The sequence below is a fragment of the Anguilla rostrata genome, chromosome 12, assembly GCF_018555375.3.
Source record: "Anguilla rostrata isolate EN2019 chromosome 12, ASM1855537v3, whole genome shotgun sequence".
NCBI lineage: Eukaryota > Metazoa > Chordata > Actinopteri > Anguilliformes > Anguillidae > Anguilla > Anguilla rostrata.
Genome location: NC_057944.1, coordinates 20,997,089 through 21,020,791, shown reverse-complemented (window position 1 = coordinate 21,020,791; position 23,703 = coordinate 20,997,089). Strand labels below are relative to the sequence as shown.

Sequence of the window (23,703 nt, the reverse complement as noted above, 5' to 3'; positions counted from 1 at the left end):
CCTCCAGCATCCCAGTGCGTTAAGCAGAGTTATGAACTCCTCACCTTGACGTGCATCTTGTCAGGAAAAAATACATGACTTGAATTTCGAAACTTGCTTTAAATATTTTTTACTTAACTGTAAGGTTTTAGGTTTTGTCTGGTCTTACACATGAAATGCACTTTGCCTCAATAACTGCATGTTCAGTCCATCTAAAATCAGCTAGTTCTCCAGGAGTGGCATAATGTAAATAAAACCATATTAATTTATTGTGCGCAATAAGATGTGCATTTTAATGCATTTCTTGACTCTGACGCATTTGTTAAATACCAGTGCGGGGAGCTGCTGCTCCCCTTTGCCCCTCTCACTGATGCCATGTCTTTTGGCAGGAACCATCTCATGCAAGCTACCCTTCTAGGAGTTTTCATTTCATTTACGTTTTTTATTTTTCTGTAATCAACACACACAGTCTACATTCATTTCTGACACACCTTACTGTTTGTAGTGATTTAGTGAGAATTAAAAAATGGTGGCATTTTGCCTGCTGTGTCAGCTATAGACGGGTTATTATTGTGTTTTATCTTATTGTACTGCACTTTTTGGAAAACTCATGTTGAAAAATGAGATCCAGCTTATAGCTTGTTTGATCATTAGTTATTAACTTGTAAAATGATAAATATGAGTGCCTGTTTAAAAAAAGTATAGAATAATGCGGGTAAACGTTGTAATAAATTATTTAAGATTTGGAATTTGAATTCATTTTCATAGTTATAAACATTTCAGTTATGAAATCTGAGGTTTGTACCTCTGAGGTCATATTGCTGTGGTCGTGGGTGACCGTTTGCTTTATGGACACCAGCACAGGAACACACAGCGCAGTGACACATCTGTTCACACTATCCGCGTTTGTCCTCCTGCCACCCTGTGTCCTTGCTATGACATCCCCATCACTGTCTGTAGGGTCCATCTCGTTTGTGCCCTCTCACCCTTATTGGATGCTCTGGCATGTACAGTATAGCCATGGTTCAGAAAATTCATCTCTCAGAGTAAAATTTCCAGTGTTAATTCTCTTAACGGAGTCCAACTATGTTGGACGTATTCTCTGTAAGAGTTTATTTAACACTTAATGTTTTCCTGTGCTTTTTTATTTTTATTTTTGAGCCCCTGTGTCCCTCTTTACCCAAAGATTATTGAATAGAGCTTTCAATCATGTGATGAACATGGCCCAGTTTGTAGCATGACGTGTTTGTCTTCCTAACTGACGCTATGCAGTTCTGTTATTTGTGCTGTATACAGCAAGGCATCCCACAGATGTCACGTGCAAACCTTGTTCAGTGCATTTCAAGGATGCCAAAGTGACATTTTTTTATCAATGGCAAGGCAATGCTGATTAACTGTTTTGCCAGTTGATTAAACAGTATTTATTTAGCAATAATAGGCCTTTAGAAATGCATTGAGAATAGGCTATTCTCATCTCAGCTGGAGTCCCAACAAATCCATTGATAAATGGTAGTTGTAACCCATGGTCATTTATAACACACACATGCACCAGCAAATACCACCGTAGCTGAAAGCTGGTAGGACTACAGTTTTTCTCCTCCCTTCAGAAATATCACTGCCAGTGTGGCTAAGTGTGTTGTAATGTGTGTCACTCGTAGTCTGTAGTTTGATACTGTACTCTTGCATTGTCTTAACTTTTAACTCGGTCTGCAAATGTGAGCTTGTCATTAAAGGATAAGTGGTAACAGATGCTGGAGGGTAAAACAATATTGGCCTACATCTGCTTGCATGGAAAACCTTAAAAGCAACAGCATTATGGCACCTGCAGTTTGCAGTACAATAAATCAGCCCCATGAAGAAAGCAGCCACCAGGGACAAAGCGCCTCAGTATCTCCAGAGCTGTAAATAACCACCGACAAACATGGTGCACGGACCCGACCAACCTCGCTTTGGGGAGAGCGAAGACGATGAAGCTAAATGAACAGGCGAGCAAATGAATAAATAAAAAAGGTCATGTTTCTTTTATAAGCAACCTTCAGATCTCTGGCCGCCTTTATGGAGCACGGGTGATTATAACTTCTGCTGTAAATCGCGGTGTTGCCTGGCACCTCAACGCCAGCGAACGTCAGATCCCTGCATCCCCATGCCTTAGTCACATGCTTCCAAAAACTGTGTTTCCATGGCAACCCTGAAGTTCTCAATAGTTGCATTTTTTAGTGCTTATGCATAATAAAAAAATATGAGGTGAATAAAGAGACAGATGTACCGGGCAACAAGCACATTTATCGGCCAAGAGTGTAGTAGTTGCCCCTCTGTGATATGAAATTATCCTTTGTGGTCTTAAATAAAGATCCCTCATCTCAATCTGTTTGTGAAATCTTACATATTATTGTGCTGTGGCCCAAACCCTGCCAAGTCTCTGATTTACAGAATACCATTGCTACTAATAATTTATTTGCATTGTTTTATATATTATTAGCTAAACCAATCTGATAAATGTAATATGTTCTACAACACCTGGTGTAAATAATTCAATGCAATTATATGTTACTTGTATATTACAAACTATGGTATCTACAAATATTATCTGAAATTCATAGACACACAGCTGCTGCATCAATGTAGCCTAAAATATCCTAGAAGGCATACAGTGCAAGTAATTTAATCTCTTGAATAATGCTTTGAATAATAAGAGGTCTCCATAACAGTGAATTTTTGTACATTTATGTATATCCACATGGCTACTTTTCGTATTTTAGGAACCCGTTTACTACAATCAGTACAACTCTTTGAACAAACAGTACGCTATCAGTCAGTGGAGGATCAGGTTCTTTCTGTATGTCATTTCTGCCGAAGTTCCCTGGAGCATCACTTCTATCAGGAGTGCCTGGTGAACTGGGAAACGGCTAATTAAGACATGCAGGTAAATTGGAATAAAGTTTCAAATAAACCTGTTCATAAAATAACTTTGCTGAAGAATTTCTTGCAGTGTTAAATCCTGGAGTTAATTAAATTTAACTGTACTTTGTGAGGTCAGTAATTCCTCAGAAAAAACTGAAACAAATGATTTATTTCTTTATGATTCAAATTCAACAGCATTACTATATTCTGTTGGATTAATAATTGGCAGTTATTTTGTGCACTATTTTTTCAAGGTTGTATTCCTGGAACAAAACAGAAATGTAATCACTTGACAGAAATGCCATCATAATATTATTTTCCTCCATTCAGCAAGATAGCTTGATGCAGTCTGCATATTTCCAGATGGTAAACACAGGCTTCAATGTCTTCCCTTTCATTTTTATTGTCCTCTAGTGCTTACTTGGACCTAAGCTAGTTTCTGCTGAAATGTCTGTACACAACTCTGATGCACTCAGCATGCGTAGGAATTTACAAAATGACCATATAAAATGAAGGTTAAACTTTATTTTATGAGTCCATTTATTCTGTCAGAAAGCATCTGGCAAATACATTGTTAGCCATTAGCTAAACATTATGTTCTATTAGTAAACAGCTAGTGAAGAGGTAATACATGTGTAATGAAAGTCTGAGTTACAACGCAATAAAAGAAGTAAAACAACAACCAGAATATTCATCTTATTTCCATTTATATATACAAGGTTTTTTGCTGTCTGTTCCCTATGTACATTTACACCAAACTATAAAAATAAAACAAAGTTTGCCATATGCAGTGTACAATGCAATTTCTTGTTCTCATTTTAGAAATATCCTTTAACATATTGCCTCCAAATTTATGAGGTTTATCCAAACCATACAAACATTGAGGCTGGATCTTGCTTAATAGGATCAGCTAAACTATCAAAACTGCTTTTGACACACAAAATCAATTCAAAAATGACTTTAAAATTCTTCTTTTTGGTACTTCAGATCATTTTGGGGTTATAGAATTAGTATTTCAATAATACTTTAAAAGTACTTTCCACACTTTTTTTAACAGTGTATGACATATTTGAGGAGTTACAATTCAGGAGTTGTCATTAAGAAGGCACATTAAGCTTTTAAACACTTTCGAAACCAAACAGAAGGAATGTTCAGTAATAGGAGCAGCTGAAGGAGCTACATGGTCACTTTAGAGCCACAAAGCTTGGATGTTTGGAGGTATGCTTGTGGAAACCACTCAATTAGCTCCTCGATCGATAAGATGGAAGCGGACAGATGAACACAATGCGGTGAGCGGGGTTCTCTCTCCGCCGCGAAGGTTACCTGCCCCGGCTGCTCCGCTGAATGAATCCCACTGCGTGCGAGTGACATTTCAAACAGCGATGTGCATTAGGGAATCTAAACTTTCCTCCTCTCTCCCTTCTCCCTGGCATTCATTTCTCCAGGTCAATGGACTTGAAGCCCTTTTGCCCTTTCTCTGATTTTAATCTTAAAGGTGGGAAATTTGCACTTTCAAAGGTACCAGGAAGTGTCACCATTTGTCTGAAGTGTGCACTTCCAATTTAATCTGCCTAAGAGCCCTGGTGCCTGTGACGTTGGCACACTGCAGTACTTAACCGGAGCAGCTTGATTTTGAGGTTTCCCTTGAGGGGTGGATTAGAGGAGGGCCATCCACTGTGAATTAGCAATACAAAATAATTCTGTGTGTATATGTATTTTTTATATAGGGTGAACTGCGTTAATGGTTGTATCTGTCAAGTCCTCTGCAGTGGAGTTCACAGTTCCGGAGCCAGTTTTACTTCCTGCATTTGCATTCACAGTATGCAGATATGCTTATGTGGAGGTACGCACGAGCGCCGCTGATGGTTTTCCTGCATTAGCAAATGTGAGTGGCGGAGAGAAGCAGGGTGGTGAGAGACTGAAGGTAATTCCCCTACAACTGGAGCAGATTGCCTCTCCAAGGCTCTGGCTCAGTAATTGGCCAGCCACTTGCTGAACATTACTGTATCTCTCTAAACGATTGGTTTTGTGCGCTTCCTGAATCTTCCCCTTCATCTGGCACTTTCACTGCAAATAATTATTTTTTTCCCTGGTGGTGGAGGTACGAGGTAGCAAAGATTAGACCACCACTGTGGCCACAGCAGTCATTTTGTTTCTGGAGACTTAAAGAATGTCAGCATTTTTGGTTCACAGGAATGGCTGATAAAAAAAGAGCAGCATAAAGAAATGTAGCTACTCAATTCTGTGTAATTTTAGTAATCTAAATTTGTGGAAAGGGCAAAAAACTACCAACACAGTTAAATACTGGAGAATATGGTAGTGCTATAGGCCTGTAGATCTGTAGTGGGGGAAAGACTGGCTCATGGGTAGCTAAACCAGAAGGTGGAGTCACTTCCGATTCAGTATGGCATGTGGGTGGCACACTGATAGGTCTAGAGCGGCAAGTAGACATTCCAAATTGGGAAAAAATGTTAATGTGTAAAAAAAAAAAAACGTAATGACAGCGATAACATTGTTGATAGTTCCTGTAAATGGTGACTGTTCTCAGGCTACTCTGAGCTTTTCTTTGATAAATAAAGAAAGGAACTATGAGCCCCAGGAAAGGTGTGTGGTAATATTTGGCAGAATCACACACACACACACACACACACACACACACACACACACACATTTATTTATGAAGTTGTGGTGGGGGTGAGGGGTTTTGTTTTCTTGAATAACTGCTCTTTATGCATTTCAAGTGGCCTTTCATTTGTATTGATGTTGTGTGCCTTTGTTAGAATGGACTCTCCAATGTGGCATCTTGGGAAATCAAGTCTTTTTGCTGAGATTCTTACTCATGCGAGTGACAACTGTGTTTATGGTCACCTCTACAGCATTTAATAGTTTTAACACTCCTCCTGTTGGACAGCATTGTAGCATCTGGAGGATAGCTTGCAATATGTCTCTGCAATAGTGGTACATTCTGATGCATTTTTAACCAAATACTTGACCTGAATTTTCTAGGCATCCATGTTTCTTTTTCCTGTTGCCTATTTAGTAAGTGTTGTGAACATGAAATTCACATATGATCGATTACACCAAGTCCAGACAAGCATTTGCATATACTGTACGTGCATGTAATGAGAATGAGGTTGGTTTCAGGGTAAAGTGTGGCAGACTGCAGTCCCTAAGGGAGGGGCCAAGCTTATGACTGAATGGTACAGGCTTATGAGGAGGTATATGTCACATACCTGCCAGGCAAAACACACATCAGAAAGTACTCACTTATTTTTTAAAATGTGTTTGCGGCTGCCGTGGGCTGGTTTCTGAACAGCCTGTTCTGTTTCTGACCGGCTCTGGAACAGACTGGTTATTGGAGCCCACATTTAGAAGATTTTTGCACATTCAGTTTCTCTCAGCGTTTTGTTGTCTCCTGTTTTTCTCATTTCGGCAGACATTTAAAGAAATGGCGCACCAGCTCCATTAGCGTGGACACCCCCGCAGTCTCCCTGGACACCGCAGGGGGCAGGATTCCCCGTGCCAGAATTTCAGGAAAAATCCAGATCCGGGAAAATAAATACTCTCAAAAATAAACCGGGAGGGCAGAGGGTTAGGATTCCTGTGGCTTTTGTGAGCCGTAAGCGCAAAACCAAAACTATGGAAACAGCTGCCACATTTCTGCTGCCAATTGGACTTGAATAAATACGGTGGCTTAATAGAAGGGCAATTCAAATCCTGTTAGTTTTATTAAGCCTCATATTAGACAACTTATGCTGTATATATTTTTGAGACATTAACTAATTAAGCGGCTTGGCTTTTACTGAAGTAATTTGGGTAAATTATCTTGTTTAAGTGTGTAGTGATCTAGCAGCTCTGTTCTTTAACCTCTGCACCACATTGGTACTTCTTTTCCAGTAAATTTGAATGTCCAAATTTGCATGCATGCATACGTTTCACAAGAGATGGTGTGCATCTTACTGTCAATTTTACGTTGCATATCTCAGTGAAATATTATATAATTTTCAGTCTTTTTTCACTTGGCCTGTGCATCTAGCACCAAATACATAATGCCTAATTTGCCTCTCCTTCAACGTACGTGAGAAGAATTTGACTTTGCTGCGTAATCTGAGGCCAACGTAGCGAAGCGCATTGATTCTCCTCAGCCGGTCACGGCTGTAAAATTCCCACCCTTTTATCATACAACGCTCGCATCTCCTCTTCCACAGCGAACCCCAGAAAATATCAGAGGAATAGTGTGTCTGGCCCCGTGCATGCATTATGGTGGAGTCCTTTTCCCCCATGAGAATATGGAATTAGCTCAACTAAACGAGTTCATACAGGCAGGGAGGAAAGAAAAGGAAAAGGGGAATGAGGGCAAGAAGGCATGTGACCTGAGTATTCGCCAGTTCACTCCGCCTCTTGCTGAGCTCTGAGAGCACTGTTTATGTTGTTTATGTGAAGCGGTGTCTTTTACAGGTATATCACCTCATGCTGTAACTACTGTGGCTTTGGTTTATGCTTGATAGTACATTTCAGAGCCAGGAATTTTTGATGTGGGTTCAAACCAGAGCCGCCACCATAACTAATCATCACCTAATCATATTTATGCTTCCCTGCTTCCAAGAAAAGCAGAGCAGTGAGTCGCAGTGACCTACGTGTTGTTACATGTTTCATCATTTGAGATGAATTTTGTTACGTTTCTGAGTACTGATAGGCAATGGACAAGCAATCCTCTATTCAGCAACATCCGCAATTAAGCCTCAGATTAAAGCTATTTAACAGGGCCACATTGACGAGGTGCTCAGAAATGGACTATTTGGGAAAAGCCCAAACAATACATTGCGTCATTGGAGGAAGTCATGCCGTCCGCGGTTATACAAGTCTCTCATTTTTTATTTCCTGTGTCTCACAAGATTCAGGTTTCCCAAAACAACCCCATGCAGCACTTAGTGGCCAGGCAGCCATGGAAAGCTGAGTCATAGTCATCCAGCAGTTTATTTGTTTTAAGTTTTGAGGGGCTTTGGATAATGGGTATTCAATTAAGAACAAGGGCCATATCAGACTAAAGCTGTTGAATTTACTTGTATTTATTTTTGAAGCGATGGAACACGACCAAATTCAAAATAGAAAATGTGTGGGAGTGCTGCAGTAATTAGTGGGGAGCAACCTTGGCATTCTGTGTTCATGGTAGTCTACAGGAAAGCGCTCTTGTGCAGTGGCTGCCAATGGGAGGAGTGTGATGGTGGAGGCCATGAATCACCCAGAATGACAACGTCATAAAATGTAGCGGAAAGTGGGTTTGCGTGCCCTGAAGGCCAGGCTGCTCATAGCTCGAGACGGGTGAACTGGAACAATTGCACTCCGGAGAAGGCAGCGGATCTTAGATTGGACGTGTCTGTCAGCCCTCAGTCAGGGCGTGTGCTCTGAACAGCAGCAGGCGTGGGGCACGACACTAGAGCAGGGCTTGCAAGTCAGACGGTTGCGGGTTCAAGTCTCAGATGCACCACTGCTCCCGTACCCTTTAGCGAAGTACATGGCCTCGCTCAGTTCCTAAAATGGCCTGTGCTATGAGGATTTACTGGAAGCCATTCCAGGTGAATTACTTGCACCGCTGTCCTGAAGTCTGGCTTTTGGATCTGGCATCCTGGGGTGAGCCATCTTCTCTGACCCCCAAAGTTTTACGGATGGTCTATGTGTGCGTGAGTGCCGTGCAGATCTGCGGTGTCTGATGGGTGAATAATGAAGCTGCTCTGTCAGGTAATGGCATGCTGGCTGAGTGCCATCATGCTCGGGCAACTGGAAAGAATCCTGTGCTTGTTCAGAGCTCTTCCATGAGGCTGCACTCACTGACGCAGATTACCCTGACCGGGCTCTTTTATCATCTATAGGCTTGTCCAGACTGATTTACATTGCTTTCATTTCAAAACATTTCCAATTCAGACTGCTTGATGTTTCACTGGACCCACCGTGGACCTTTGGTTCTGAGTCCAGTTCTGTGACCATTGCAGCACATTCTGTGGACGAGTGTGTTTGTGCGCATGAATGTAAATCAGCTGAGACACTGGATTAGATATTTTGTCATGAAGCCAGAAAAGCATTGTCATGTTAGGTTTATTATGCTAATTTTATTGAAATTTGTGTTTGTTTTTAACAAAAATCATTTAATCCCTTTCATCAAAAACAATCTTTACAAAACAAAGGGCCCTAATTAGATGTGTGTGCTTATTTCCATGGTTACATGTATGATGATCCACACATGAAATAAGGGCAGAGATTTTGAGCCTGCCTTCATTTTACAGTGAAACCTCAATTTTACATTTTATGTACACAAACATTTTAAACTACATGTGCATATTATATTTCTCAAAACAACCAGCTGTTTTCTTTAATAAAACACAATAAATAATTTGCTATAAGCATGTCCTTTTTAAGGATTACATATTGGGACTACTGCAGATGTTAGTTTTGATAAAATTTCCAACATTTCGTAAAGATTTTGCCCTGCACAGCTTTTCTAAGAGCTATTGTTCATAAAAGTCACAAACAAAAATGAGTGAAGTTGAATCAGTCAGGGTGATGAATGCAGAAATGTCACTTTGACAAAACACAATTACCCAACTTCAGCAACACAAAGGATGTTCACTTAGTGCATCTGAGAAACTTTTTTCTGCTGAACTAGAGGGATTTTCTTATCAGCGGTGGCTCTGAGTGCCAGACAGCTGTATGCTTCTCTGAGCAGTCATCATTTCTGTTCATTTCCCCTCTGGCAAACCACAGGCAACCCCCCCAATGGATTAAACATTTTTCATTACACTGAGGAGTTGATCACATGCATGCACGCGCTCACACACACACACACACACACGCACACACACACCTTGTACTCCATGCAGTAGTGTAGCATTCAACTAAATTCATAAGATTCCAGAACTGGGAGTCCTTCCCTGGCCTTTCAGTGGGCGCAGTCATTTTCAGAGAGCACGGAAGGAGGCGAGATCGAAACAAATGTGTTCTTCTCGAAGGAATTTGTCATCGGGATTGAAGAGGAGGCTCTGCGTATGACAGGCTGCAAGGAGCTCCCCTCTCTTTGAATAGAACTGCAGATGGAAACTGTAATCTGAGCAATTTACAGAAATGTCTGAAGCAGCTGTGGATTCGAGAGAAAAGCCTCTTCTGGGATCAAATAGCAAGGAATATCTGAGGAGGGAAGAGGGCTGATATTGTTTTGGAGAGCAATTCGTGGTGCAGTGTGGAGTCAAATGAGGCGTGACATAGAAGCAGTGCTACCGAGTTGTTAAGGAGAGTGGCTGAAAGCTGCAATGCAGTTACAAATGACACGCTCATCCTGGTGCGGATACAGTGGGGTTCTGTTTGGACAACCAAGGCATAGATATTTTATTTACACAATTTGATACAGAACAGATTGATATAAAAAAGAAAAACACAGTAACATATCTCCTGCAATACTTGACAAAATGCCTTTGTGTGAACTGCAGACAAGGAAAACATTTGTTTAAAGGCATCTGACTTTGGCATTCTGTGGGAGGGAACCGGTACTAACAAGTTTTCTCATATGCACTCAATTCTCCATGTAAATATATATACATATATACACTGCACATTGTCATTGTATAGGAGGGGTTACAATTTTGTAGGAACACTGAAAAGCCAGTTAATAAAGTTTCTTTTTTTTAGAGTCTTAAAATGTGTTTCCTGTCTCAAATGTGCACATCGATACAGTTAAAAAAATTTTTTTTTTTTACTTCCCTCATCCTGATTAAAACGTATGGCTCCGGCCTGGTTTCAGGCATATCAGTGTTGTGCAGACTTCCCAAATTTCGCCTTGTTCTCTGCCATTTCTCTGCTGAAACTAGTGTGATCAGAAACAACACAGTCATGATGAGAAGCCCTTTAGGGCCACGCCATCATTCCCATCCCCTCTTTAGTGGGGCAGACTGCTGGATGACGGTTTGGGGCGATACACTTTACTCACAGTCCCCTCTCAGCAGTTCTGACCCCCTTTTCACAGGCAGGCTCTTGGGGGTGGGGGGGGGGTGGTTCTTGCCTTTCTCATGCCTGTATGGGTTCTCTGTCTGTGTCCTAGGAGTTATGCTGCCATAGTGAACTCCTGACAGGAGTGTGTTGAGCACTCTACTCTCTCTGCTCTCTATTCACCCGGTTTTCTGCCCATAGCTCTTCCCTAACTGTTTTCTTTGTCACCCACTCTCACCAATGGGACAACTTCCCCCTTTCCTGAGTCACCCCAAAGCCTCCAGCCTGCCACCCCAACCGCCACCTTCAAATGCTTCATGCACCCTGTCTGAAACTGATAGACTTTGTGAGCCCACACCTTGAGCCGCCAGAGGAGGACTCACCCCCCCACCCCCAATACCCCCCCCCCCACTGAGTCTGGTTTCTCCCCAGGACTCCTCCCACGTGTCTTCAGGGTGCTTTTTCGTCTCACTGTTGCCTCTGGTCGGCATTTTTGGTGGTTTAGACGAGGGTAAACTGTGAAATGCATCGCTACAAATCCTTTGTAAAATGCGCTATACAAATAAAATTGAAAATGATTGATTGGTTTCGTTACAGCGCTCACAGTCCCTCTGCTGCCTCAGACTCAGAGCCTTTTTACATGTAGCTACTGCCTCTACCTGCGCTTCTCAGTGCGCTCACAATGCAAACGCCTGGGCTAATATGGACCTGGAGGGCTCTGCAGCCGCTCTTACGGCTTTCACATGCGCCATTTCAGTTACGGCCTATTCCCCTCCGTCTCCTCATGTGTCAGAAATTTGTTGGTTTTCACAAATTACATCCATTTACTGCCCACAAGATGCATGACCTCAGGGTGTGTGATGTAGTTTCCGCACTGAACTGGGTCCCAACGTGCAAATGTGCTGCAAATATGAAACACAAGGCCAAAAAATGTGTCAAGCTGTGCATGACCATTGAACTGCGTAAAGCAAGGATTCATATCATCATGAGTCATGCTTTGTGCACTCTTTCATGTGTATGGCCAGCACATTGTTGCTGGGTCACATCACAGGGCCGCACTGTAACTCATAAATTTAAGGAACTGTAAGTTCTAGTTTGTTAATACACAATACGTATTAAACCTAGGAACAAATGCAGTCTGCTAGGAAAACTCAGTTTTAGCCGGGCTGTCTGCCCATATGTTGAATATATTAACTCAGGAAGCTATACAATAGTACATAGTTATGTAATTTCACTCAAGCTGTCTTATTGGATTTAGAATTAGAATTCTGTAAATGTTGCTTTCTAGTTAATGTTAGCTATAAGCTATAATACTGTAATAATTGTTTTGGCAAAATGTCTTGCAATAAGAGGATCATTTTTCAAAAGTGACCTGCAGAACTTGTCCTGCATTATTTTTATTTGCTATGCTGGGTTCTCAAAATGTTAGCTTGCATTAGCAAACACGAACAGAAAGCTAACAAATGACTGAACTTGTTAGAAGTTGTGCCATTGAATGGAGTCCAAGAAAAGAGTCTTACATATGTGGGCCAGCACTTGCATGTTGGAAACTGTTCAATTCAGAAACAATGTAACATTACTTGACAGCAGCAGACTGATAGCATGTGATAACTATGACACCAAACAAATGTTCCACACCCGTTGGATCTACTGTGAGCAATACATGCTAGAATTACATGGCCTTATGTGAAAGTGAGGCCTGGGTACTTGATCATTTCATTTTCAAAATGGGAAAACTGGTTTCTACAGATTGAGTTGTCTGCTAAACATTTTCGGTGGGGAATGGGGGTAGGGGGAGATCAAAACCAATTAAACACAAAAGAAAGAGGTTACATTTTCAGCTCATTTGCTGAAAGAATTGGAATTGGCAGTGACATGGTAAAGATGTGGGTATGAAGGTTTTGCTGTTTTATGGTTTTAACTTTTTATTTTTTCATCTAATGCACACAGAAGTCAAGTAGGTATTTTGATGGGTTGTTTGATATTGGCAGTCTTCTTCGGTAGTAAACTTATGCATATGCAGAGGGGGCGGACGGGTCGGCCATAATATTTGACTGAGAATCAATTGCAATTTCACAGCTACAGAGAGCCCCATGACAACTAGCTTATTAGGGCTTCTGGGAGAGGGAAAACCGTCTGTAATTTCACTCCCTATAAAGTTTAATCAAAGTATCCCTTTAAAAGGTTTACAATTAACAGCTAACCATTTTTTCTACAGGTTACTGGACTTTTCTCATTAAGTGTGTTCTTCTTTTGCTTTGGACAGATGCAAAATCATCCTTCCTGGGTGACAGGTCTTCAGGCATAGTGTCTGAATATGGGTACATTTAAGTGCTCAACATTCAGTTGTCTTTTGAGGCTCATCTCACTGTGGTTCCAGATGAGAGGAATATGAGTAAGTGCCTGCTTACGTTCACTGGATTTGATGTTAGACAGAGACGGACCTGTGAGGCTTGAGGGTAGCACCTAACGCCTTCAGAATTTGTAAAAGCGAAACATTTGCTCCAACTCCTCCCTCTGCTCGTAGTGTAGAGTTCCTGAATTTAAACCTTTTTGTAAAAGCTGTGGCCAAAAGTATTGTTTTGGAATAATGTGGATTCAGTCACTATAAAATATACAGTAACTAATGGAACTAAATAAATCGGTTTGTAAAATCTCTCTTTCTGGCAAAACAAACCACAATAAGGGTATGAGGAGATATATATAGGGCTGTCTTTAACTGACATTTAATCTGTCAGAGGGATTGTATGTGGAACTTTGCGGGAAAAGAGAACATTTTTGATCCCATGACCCACAACACCATGAGACTGACTCATTCAAAACAAGGAAAGAAGATGGAAAAATGCAGTAAACAAAAGCACATTATTACAAATTTTAAAAGAAAGTCAAATAAAATCAAATAAATAATTCTGTTTTCCTTAGAAAACTGTGTATAGCTTTCTAAGGGAGTTTGCTATCTTGTTGCTTGATTATTTGTTGAGACTGCATTACTATTTTTGATATATACTGATATAGCATTACTCATTAGGAAAATAATGAAGGTAAACACACACATGCTCACACACTTGCACTCACACGCATACATACAGGTGGATACACACTGACATGTTCAACCTAAACCAGGCAGGTTTAGGGAAAAGTGTGGCTAAAGCTGGGAGAGCAGTAATTCACTTTGCTGAAGAGAGGAAGGGATGGCTCCTGCTGGAAGAGACGAGGGAGAAGCCCTTAAAAAAAAAAAAAAAAAGGAAAAGACAATACAAAGGTCCTGGGCGCCATCTCCCAGCATGCCCTTCTCATCGCGGGGGTCGGGAGTGGCAAATGCAATCGCAGCGCTCATGGTGTTGGATCTGAATCTCCGCCAGGACCCAGCGCGCTCGGGTTTTCCTCCTGTAGTAACCAGGCTCCGGAGAAAACTTCAGCACCTGGGGGGGGGGGGGGTGTAAGGGATACAGAAACAGGACGTGGGGAAGAAGAGGGATGGAGAAAGAAAGAAATGGATTCAGTGATAGTGAAGGGAGGGAGAGAGAAAGGAGGTGGAGAGAAGGAGTGAGGGGGATTGAAGGAGAGGGAAGAGGAGACAGAAGACCTCTGGTTCAGAATTTGAAGTGCATCACAATTGCAACCGGACATTTACAAAAGTGTCACTGACCACATCCCTGGACATCTGCAGCCTCCCACTTTCACACGGGGTATGCTGCAACATTAGTTTCAGGAAACTGGTGAATTACTTTCACTGCTGCCAGACAACACTGTGAGACAGCAATTTGTTTTATTTGCCCAGGACTTAATTGAATTTTTCTCAGTCATGCTTTGAGACAGATAAGATAGAGACTCTGCTGTTGTCGTGCAGTGGAGCAAACCTTTGCCTGAAGCTTTTGCCTGTATGCAGTGGGAGCAAGATACTCCTGACAAAGATTCTGACGTACTTAATTTCTGAGGTTTTGCTCAAAACAATATGTTCGATTGATATGCTCATCCACATGGTCTTCCACATCAAAGCTTTACTTTCAGAAAACGTGCCTCTGAGCAGCCAAAAAATCTTGAGTGACAGGTGTCAAATGATTTTAAGGAAATATTCAAAACAAAGCATCAACAAGCATGTGCCGACTGTTTCCCACGGAAATATTTGATTAATGGATTCAACCTGCCTGTCAATCGAGTAGCTGCCTCTAGATCCACAAGAGCAGATAGAGCAGCCACAATAACAGATGATGATTAATTCATTTTAAATCTGTTCAAAACAAAAACAACTTACTTGGCCCGCACACAGAGGCCCTGGAAATATCAAATATATCAACTCAGTTTCAAGCTTCAAACAAAAGTGCTTGTTATGGACAACTATGAGGTACACTGCACATTATTTACACTGCACATTATTTCAAACCCTTGTGACCACATTGATACATTTTTGTCTGTAGCCTCTTGTATAACAAGCCAATGTTCATTATATGTTAAAGATGACAAAATTCAATTTTCTACAAATGCAACAAGAAAACATGATCCACAAAATGGAAATCACTAATCTGACATGATATGAATCTGAGCTTCATGAAATGATGCACTTTATCAGACCAATGACCCTGCTCTCAGTATCCACAGCTCATTAGAAATATTTCCTCCTCCATCTTGGATGTCAACGCCTGGAGGTGAACTTTAGAGATTAAAGTTGGGTTTCAAAGGTAGGCTACTCATGAGCTTATCTGCTGAAGAATTCATTTGTTATTTACTGGCATTCAAAAAAATGTGGATGATTTTAGATATTGGACAAATCTTGTCTCTGGTCTGGAAATGTTGATAGGGGAGTGGAAAGGCCAGCGAGGGCCTGACTTATTGTAATGCAGAGTGAGTGTGTCTCTTACTGCTGTGGAATTTAGAGATAATATTGTAGTTTCAGAGTGAAGGGCAGCTGTGTTTTATAATAAGAAACATGAACGCTCTGATAAGAGCCGGGGAGTGAACTAGCAGACACATTCCCAGACGCCACAGGAAAGCCATGTTTGAACAAAATGGAAACCGGGACTGCTTTTCTTCTACCCTTGAGCTCCAACCACTCAGAGCCATGGCCTGCCTCATTCCAGGAAGTGAATGTGATGAAGCCAAGGAGATTGCCACACGTCTTTAGGGGTTTTTCATAAGGCAGATCTATGTAAACAGGCAGAGAAATAAGAAATGGCGGCCCTAATATTTTTGATGAACAGGAAGGCCGAGGAATATTATGGTTTATAATATAATGCTGGTTCATGCACTAAATTTGGAGGTAGCACCACGTGTAACAGTATAGCATAAGTAATCCTTTTTAATCCAGGCCAAATGTTGCCCATATGGAACCAGTTATGGTATCAGCTCTTCAGTTTCTCTGCAGTATTCTAGAGAAATGTGACATTTCCACCATGGACGTATGGGTGAATGTGGAGTTGATTACAGTGTGGATTACATGTGTGGAAATGGGTTTGGAACGTGGAAGTAGAAGTGGGTTTGTGAGCGATGCTGACTAGAGATGGGGTGGTGTGGCACAGATAGAAATTGGGCTGAGGGTGGTACTGGAAAGAGGTATGGTGGGGAATTATGCTATGTTGGGGGGGGGGGGGTGGGACAGGTCAGGATTCTTGTGGGGTGCAAGTATGTTAAAGGGTTGATTTTGGCTGAGAGTTGATTTGGCTGGAGGAGTTACAAAGAGCTTGGTTGTACTTTGCTGAATCATGGCTGCATGATCAGAGAGGGTATGGCAACATAGGTCAGTTGTGTGTGTAGGTTGTAGGTGTAGATGAGAAGAGAAACAGAGTGGGGTGAAGGCGATGGTTTTGAGTACCTCGTACAGCTTTTCGGTAGTCTTGCCAGGGTTGCAGGAGCAAGAGTGCCAGTCCTCTGTCCCACAAGCACAGTTTCCTCCACATCGCTGCACCAGGAGGCATCGTGGGAAAAAGACAGCGTTGGTGGCCTTCAGCTCCTCCCGCAGGTTCACAGAGAAGTTTCTCGGGGTGCAGCTGTAGCGTTTCACATCCTCATTCAGCCGGTCCAGGTCAACTAGGGGAGGGAGAAGGTGAGTGGAAAAACCTAGTCCCTCTGGAAATGCCCTGGTCTCTGTTTAGAGGGCTGACTGCCAATGAAAACACTCCATTACACCTTGGTATAAGCGTGGAAAGGTTATTTCTCCTACGGGCAACTGGATATCTATTGACTTTTTGAAGTGATATTGCTATGCATTTAATTTAATTTACTGATAAACCCACATATTTGGCTCATGTTGCTGAGATACAGTGATCCTTTTTATATCCTCATAAATTCATTCTTTCAACAGATGTTCAAACAGTACCTTCTGGGAGGCTCAGTCTGTACTGGCCAGATTATCTCCAATGAACATTTGGATTAGTAATGGAAGAGAGAGGCTTCAATCACCCTTAAAATGGGTGGAGTTACCATGTGTAATTCAGTGATTAACTGGTTTGAACAAATCGCAATGTTTGTGTGGAAAGCATAGTCTTTCCACACAAACACCTCTCTCTCTCACAGGTTCATAGAAGTTGTTGATAGATTCTGTAGCTTCACTGCTTATGGAATTTATGAAGGCTCACACTTCCTTCTCTGAGAAGGCTGCCAGTGTGTCAATGGAAGTTTAACAAAGAAAAATCTGAACAAAATCACCCAAATTTTCCACTGCTTATGCCAAGACAAATATGATTGGACAGAAAGGGAATGAAAACGCAGACAGATGGTGAACTTCACTAGCCTATGGGCATAGGCTGCATTACGGAAGGGCCAGAGGTTTAACATGACGTCAAACAACGTAATTGGACTGGGTCTGCTGCATTGAGTTCCGAGATCTAATTTTCTCATTTGCTTGAAAAATTAAGACAAATTACATTTTAATTGAGCTCTCTTAATTGTTCTGTTACTGTGGTTGCAAAGGGGGGATTGTGTTGGGGAGGGGATGAGTGGCTGAGGGGAATGTAAATTAAATGGAAAAGGGAAAAATGTGTGCTGTGGGACATTTGCAAAACTGCCTTGTCTATCAAATGGGTTCAAGAGGCCAGGTTTCACATGGCATGGGGTATTAGGAGTTCATATCCCTTGTTTATCTAGTTTGAGAAGGTATTAAAGGTTTTTTCTCTCCCCGTAATGAAAATAAAGGTAAACGCTGACCGCAGTAACATTTCTGGCTGGCTGCTCAGGCTGAATTTCCAATTAGAGCCTAGGGTCCACTCTGCATTAGGGCTTGCGGCAGCTCCTCCATCACGCACAGGGGGATCTGGGAAGGCACCGCTGGTCTACAGTGTTTACTCAGGAAGCAGTGATCCCTCTGAAGCCCCGGCAGGAGGCCTTTGAAACCCATGCGGCCTGCGGTTGGCTCGACACGCGGGCGCACGTATAGAGAGGGGTCAGCGCGGCGAAAATACGAGGTTTCGGGTCCCTGAACACGACTTGAGATGTTTTTGTTTTTCCTCAACTGTGAAAGGGATCAAAGGGAAGCGGTCTGACAAATTAAAGCCCGGGCAGGAACAGCATGCAGGAAAATGGCCTGGCCAAGCCTCACACACTTCATTTGATTCATGTGAATATTTAGCTTCGCTCCTTTCTTCTATATGAAAGGTTACTGGTTACTTTGGCAGTAACAGCCATGGGTATGGTTGCCCTGGGGGCTTTACTTGGGCTGGGCTGAGGATGTCCTGAGCATGTCCTGAGCCCAACCCTTTAGGGCTTGCCTGAACTGGACACAAGCGGTACTGTTCTCCTAGCTTTAACCGCTGTCCTTAATTTTGCCCAGTTAACCTGTAGAACCGGAGGAGATGAACCTTGGCGATAGGAAACCGTGACCACCCTTAGTGGCTTAACTGGCAGAATTGTAGGGGCAAATCATCCAATATTACCTGGTGGTCGAGGTTAATATTTGCCAGTGTGCAATGGCAAAGATATCCCGGGTTACAGCTGAAATGTAACACAAGTTCAAGCGAAGCTTGTGTTGTGTACCAACAAGCTATTTTATGTTCATAAATTTTTATTGAGAAGCTAATTGTTCTTATACGAGTAGACGAGTAAAACTCCCCTGGCTTAATAAAGCTATACATCACTGAGGGAGATCAAGGACCTTTCCCATTGTTCTCACCGAAAGTGGCACACAAATATTTATCGAAAGCTAACGGAGAAGACTGATAGACCAAATAGCTGAAATCACTAACCTATTTCCTTGGACATGAGTTCTGCATGGGCACAGACTTAAAGGCGGAGCTTACTCTTGTGCTTGCGGTCATGATGGAAGGTTCTGGGCCGGTAGTGTCCAGTCTCCTTGTACAGGCTGTCCAGGTCATCCTGCCAGGAGTCTGGGTTCAGGTGCTTCAGGAGCTCCTCCACCGTGTCGAAGGCCGCGATGGTCTGGTCCAGGGCTGCAGCGGTCAGCGGGGTGTCGGTCACTGATGGGGGAAACGCGACCGGACCCTTGGGGGTGGGGGTGCAGGGCAGGAGAAGAGTTTATAAGTATATACTCCACGCATAATTTGTACTGTGAAATATGAATTATTTGTGCATGCTGTTCTTTGCAATTAATTATTTGGCTTGATGAACATCTGTCATACAGGGATTGTTTTTTTTAATTCAAAATGAATCACCAATTAATGAAACATAAATGTAAATAATTATTGGCTCCCTTGATAATGACAAGCAGAGAAATGGCTGTAAAAAACAAATTGTACAGGCATTGAGCTGGATTTTATGCTCAAAAAATAATTACACTAATACAATTGCTCAAAAAAATTATTTTCTATAATGATGTGTTAAAATTATTGGCTGCCCTTTTTCGCAATCTCTCTGTGCACAGATAACACTGTTGAGTGGTCTTCTGTCGTGTTTCTTCAGATTAGGGATCATATTGGGGGGTTCTTTAACCATGCCTCTACATCGAATCTTTCAACCCCCTCCAGACCCTTCGGTTTGCACTTGTGGACTGACCTCTTCAATACTAATTTTTGATCAGGTTAAAGTCTGAAGACAGAGATGGGCATTGTGAAACAGTAATTTGGTGGTCAGTTAATCATGTCTCGAGTGATTTTGAGGTTTGCTTGGGGTCACTGTCTTGTGGTATGTGTGCCTCTGTATCTGTACGTCTGTACATATTTGCACTCTGTATAATGGTAAGAATTTGCATCACTGTCACCTTAAATACTGCTCATTTAGCATGACGGGCAGCGGCTGACTCTTGCAGTTGGTTATTATGAAATCAGTCATTGGATGACAGCCCATTCTAATCACAGGCCTTGTCCCTGCTCAGTATTAAGAGCACACTTAAAGTGTTCAATGACACCTTTATCAGTTCATAATGTGGGAGACATTATGGTGTAATGACTTTATTCAAATGGGAGGACAAAATGCCACCTGAGGGGAGCAGAAGATACATCTTGTCACCACAAGACAGTCATTTTCACATTTCCGTTTTGTGAAAGCTGCAATAGAGGAGAGGAGGGTGAAGGAGGGTGTATAAGACCTATAAAACTCTGAACAGGGTGAAAGACTGTATGATAATTAGACATGCCTTCAGTCCTCTCTCTCTCTCCCTCTCTCGCGTTATCTCTAATGAATTGTGCGAATCGCAGGACGAGTGTGCACGTCTCTCCCTCTGTGGGTGGGAGGAAGCGTGTCCGGGTCTTCATTTGTCATGGGCAGCACAGCGCAGCGCTTACCGACACTGAGATGGTGACTGCTTCCCAATTCGTTTCTGATGCCGAGGGCTGGGAGTCATCCTGGGAGAGCGGGGGTAGAACCAACAAAACAAAATAAAAGCTCAGGAATCAGACACACAAATCTGCACCCATGAGACTCAATCCGCATTGAAGGCAAGCAGTGTGAAGGGAGATGTTCCACTCTCCGCTACTCGCTACAGAAGAAACACAGAGCGTGCCACGCATAAGGGGTTGCCAAGTTCAGTCTCAGATGGGACATGTTCTGGAATTCTGAGGTCTGCTTTGGTCAAGGGCTAATTAGTACAAGGAGTATCAGGTGACTCCAGCTCCCATCCACTCAGTGATTCCAATGATGTCATTAAACCTGAGAGAGAATGTGAAACCCCGCAATGCCGGCATCTCGCCAGGACTGAATTCTGTAATTAAAAAGACTCGGCCAACTTCCTTCAAAAATGCAATTCATATCAATGTATGCAGAGATTCTGTTTGTATCAAACATTTGTTTCTGCTTCTCTTGAGATATTTTAAGATCAGTGCATTCACAGTGTCACAGAGCACAGGAAGGAAAAACAAACTAAATTCATTAAGACAACTGTCTCCAGGGAGATTGGATTTACAGCGAAACAAAACATTAACTTAATTTTTCTGAGTGCACAAAGTTGACTGCCATTACTTCTGCATTGTGTTTTGCGAATGTAGAGATCATCGCTCGTGTTGTCATTTAGTGGAGAGACAGGGAGCAAAAAGTCCAGCGGTGTGAACATTTTTCCCAGATCTTTCCATGCAGAAGGTGAGCACCTTATCAACTTCTCACACAAAGGTATTACCATGACAATAAAAAAGCATTCCTGTGCCCCCCCCCCCCCTTGTTATTCTGTGCAGTCAGTCTTCATTTGTCTAGAGAGGAAATTCATTTCTACACTAGGGAGGAGGGTGAGAAACACTTAGATATTGCAACTGCTGTTCAGATCCTTTGTTTTCCAGCTCTGAACCTAAAATAACAGCCATCAGCCAACACTATTTGGATCATATTACAGTGGTGACCGCAGTGATGGCAAAAAAGATACTGCCATTTTTTAGATTATTGTCCCATTGCTTAAAAGGCACGTTCCTTTCCAAGACCACATACGGTTTATGCAATATTGTTCATTTTTTTAGGGATAAAAGGTTTTTTTGCAGCAATGTGGGAAGGCTCATGAATCTGGCTTTTGTGTATATTTTCCTTTGCGAGCAATGGAACAGAAATACCTCCAGAACTCATATTGTTATATAATATGACAGGCAGACAAAACATGAAGATTATACCAATGGAATCAGATGTAATCAGTGGTTTAAAGGATGTCAGATTTGTCAGAGCAGTATTGCACGTTAAACCGTGAAGCGTTAAGGAGATCTGCGTTAAGCACAATGGATGCGTACGCTATCACATTTCCAGAAGCGTCAGCTGTAATTCCCATCCTGATTAAGAACCTCTTCATTACCAGGTTGTTACGTCTAAGGTTACTGCATTTCCTTTGTGCTGAGTAAAACCCCTAAATCGCGCTGAGTCGTGAAACCTGAACTAAATAAGGGGGCAAACTTCAAAGGCATCCTGTGTCCAGTTCTCATTCATGTGCAAATTCTTGGTCAGATCTGAGCTTGAGTGTTTACAGGATTCCATGACCTCAGCGAAACAGCTGGATCTAGGGTGTAATGAGTGCCCCTGGCATTGAGTCATTGTTCATTTAGTCATCTGGTGGGACCAACAATGCAAAGGAGGAGAACAAGATACACTTGCTGTGGAAAGTCCCTGCAACAAATTACCCACAAGACATGCCTGCTTTGAGACATCATTCCTTCAGATTAAAGGGGTGAATGCACTCTGAGGAAATCTTCATTGGATGACTTTACGAGTATAATTTAACATTTCAACTTGAAAGTTATTTAAAATTTCCAGAACAAGCCAGTAAACATTGGATGTCATGAAGAGTGTTTAGTTTCATTTGTGAATTTTATGTTGGCCCTAATAGGACTGGTTTATAAGTCTAAGCCTGACCAAAGACAGTTTTTCTCCAATGTAACCAACTGTACTGCAGGTAAAAGAGCAAAGCCAAGGACAGTTTACTGAAATGTGTTCACAAGGTGACATCTCTCCCTTCCTGTTGCAGTGCCGCAAAGATATGTGAAATATTTCTTTTTCAAAAAACCTGCAACACAAAAACCAACAGCCCCTATTCTCACAAGCTGTGAATTTACCTGGTTCTCTCTTGATATCTCTTGATAACTGTACTTCGGTTTCATTTGTGCTGTTGGTTTCATTCGAAACGCTTCCCATTTGACCGACAGCCAACCTGTAAGTGTTTTCAGTGGGATGGGGCTGCATCAGCCTGACCTTAGTGACCCCCTGCTCCCTGTCTGTGAACAGTGTGTACTGTCAGCAGAGAGGAGCTGAACCTGGAGAGCTCTTCCTTCTCATGCTGCGTAATGAGACTGCAGTGTTCTGAAACTTCACTTAATAATACATATCAGACAGCTGTTACAATACCTCCATGATTTAATAGAGACCTGTGCAGGCTGATGCTATTTGCGCTAACGTGTTACAAAAAAACAGCCCTGAATGCACTTTCTTTAAAACCCCCGTTTAGCAACAGTCTCATAATTTTAGTTATGAATTTCCATTGTTAATGTCTTAAGATTTATGACCAGGACAACATTGTAATTAACTTTTATCTGTAATTATACACCCATATGTTTTCCAAATATATGTACACTCATAAATACTCAAATTATGGATATGAGGAAGGCAAGGTCACATTGTATGCACAGAAAACACTCAATCTCACGCGTAGCAAGCCAGTAGAGGAGATCACTAATAACTTGTTTTTGAGAAAGCTGACCGCAATAAAAACGTCATACACTTTCTCCCATCCAGACCATTATCTTTCCTACTGTTGCTCCGTCAAACAATTGTTTGGAAGATATGATCTCTAGCATCTGCTTCTTTGCTTTTCATTCATTGCTCGTTGCATCGCTATCTTAAAAAGGTGCCTCTGAGAAAATCAAACCCTTTAAAGTGCTGTGCCTGAACAGCATTGTATTCTGGAGGAGGGCAAATGAAGACTAGGATGCCATTGCTTGTTCATGAGAGATTATTTAATTTACTGTTTTAACAAGTTATGTCTTTAGTTAAACTTGTTTCTGC

At 42.0% G+C, this 23,703-nt stretch overlaps 1 protein-coding gene across 3 annotated transcripts in view; it reads right to left on the bottom strand.

The window, feature by feature from the left end:
• Nucleotides 1-10,227: 10,227 nt before the first annotated feature.
• The window catches only part of pdgfd (platelet derived growth factor d), a 45,854-nt gene continuing 32,378 nt past the window's right edge, over nucleotides 10,228-23,703 (bottom strand). For all 3 annotated transcript variants that reach the window (XM_064301477.1, XM_064301479.1, XM_064301478.1), the window contains 5 exons: nucleotides 20,523-20,582; nucleotides 19,083-19,284; nucleotides 16,664-16,878; nucleotides 11,255-14,276; nucleotides 10,228-11,196 (listed from right to left, as the gene is read on the bottom strand). In XM_064301477.1, the coding sequence (XP_064157547.1) occupies nucleotides 14,148-14,276; nucleotides 16,664-16,878; nucleotides 19,083-19,284; nucleotides 20,523-20,582 (606 nt within the window). In that variant the 3' untranslated portion in view covers nucleotides 10,228-11,196; nucleotides 11,255-14,147. The remainder of the gene's footprint in view (nucleotides 11,197-11,254; nucleotides 14,277-16,663; nucleotides 16,879-19,082; nucleotides 19,285-20,522; nucleotides 20,583-23,703) is intronic.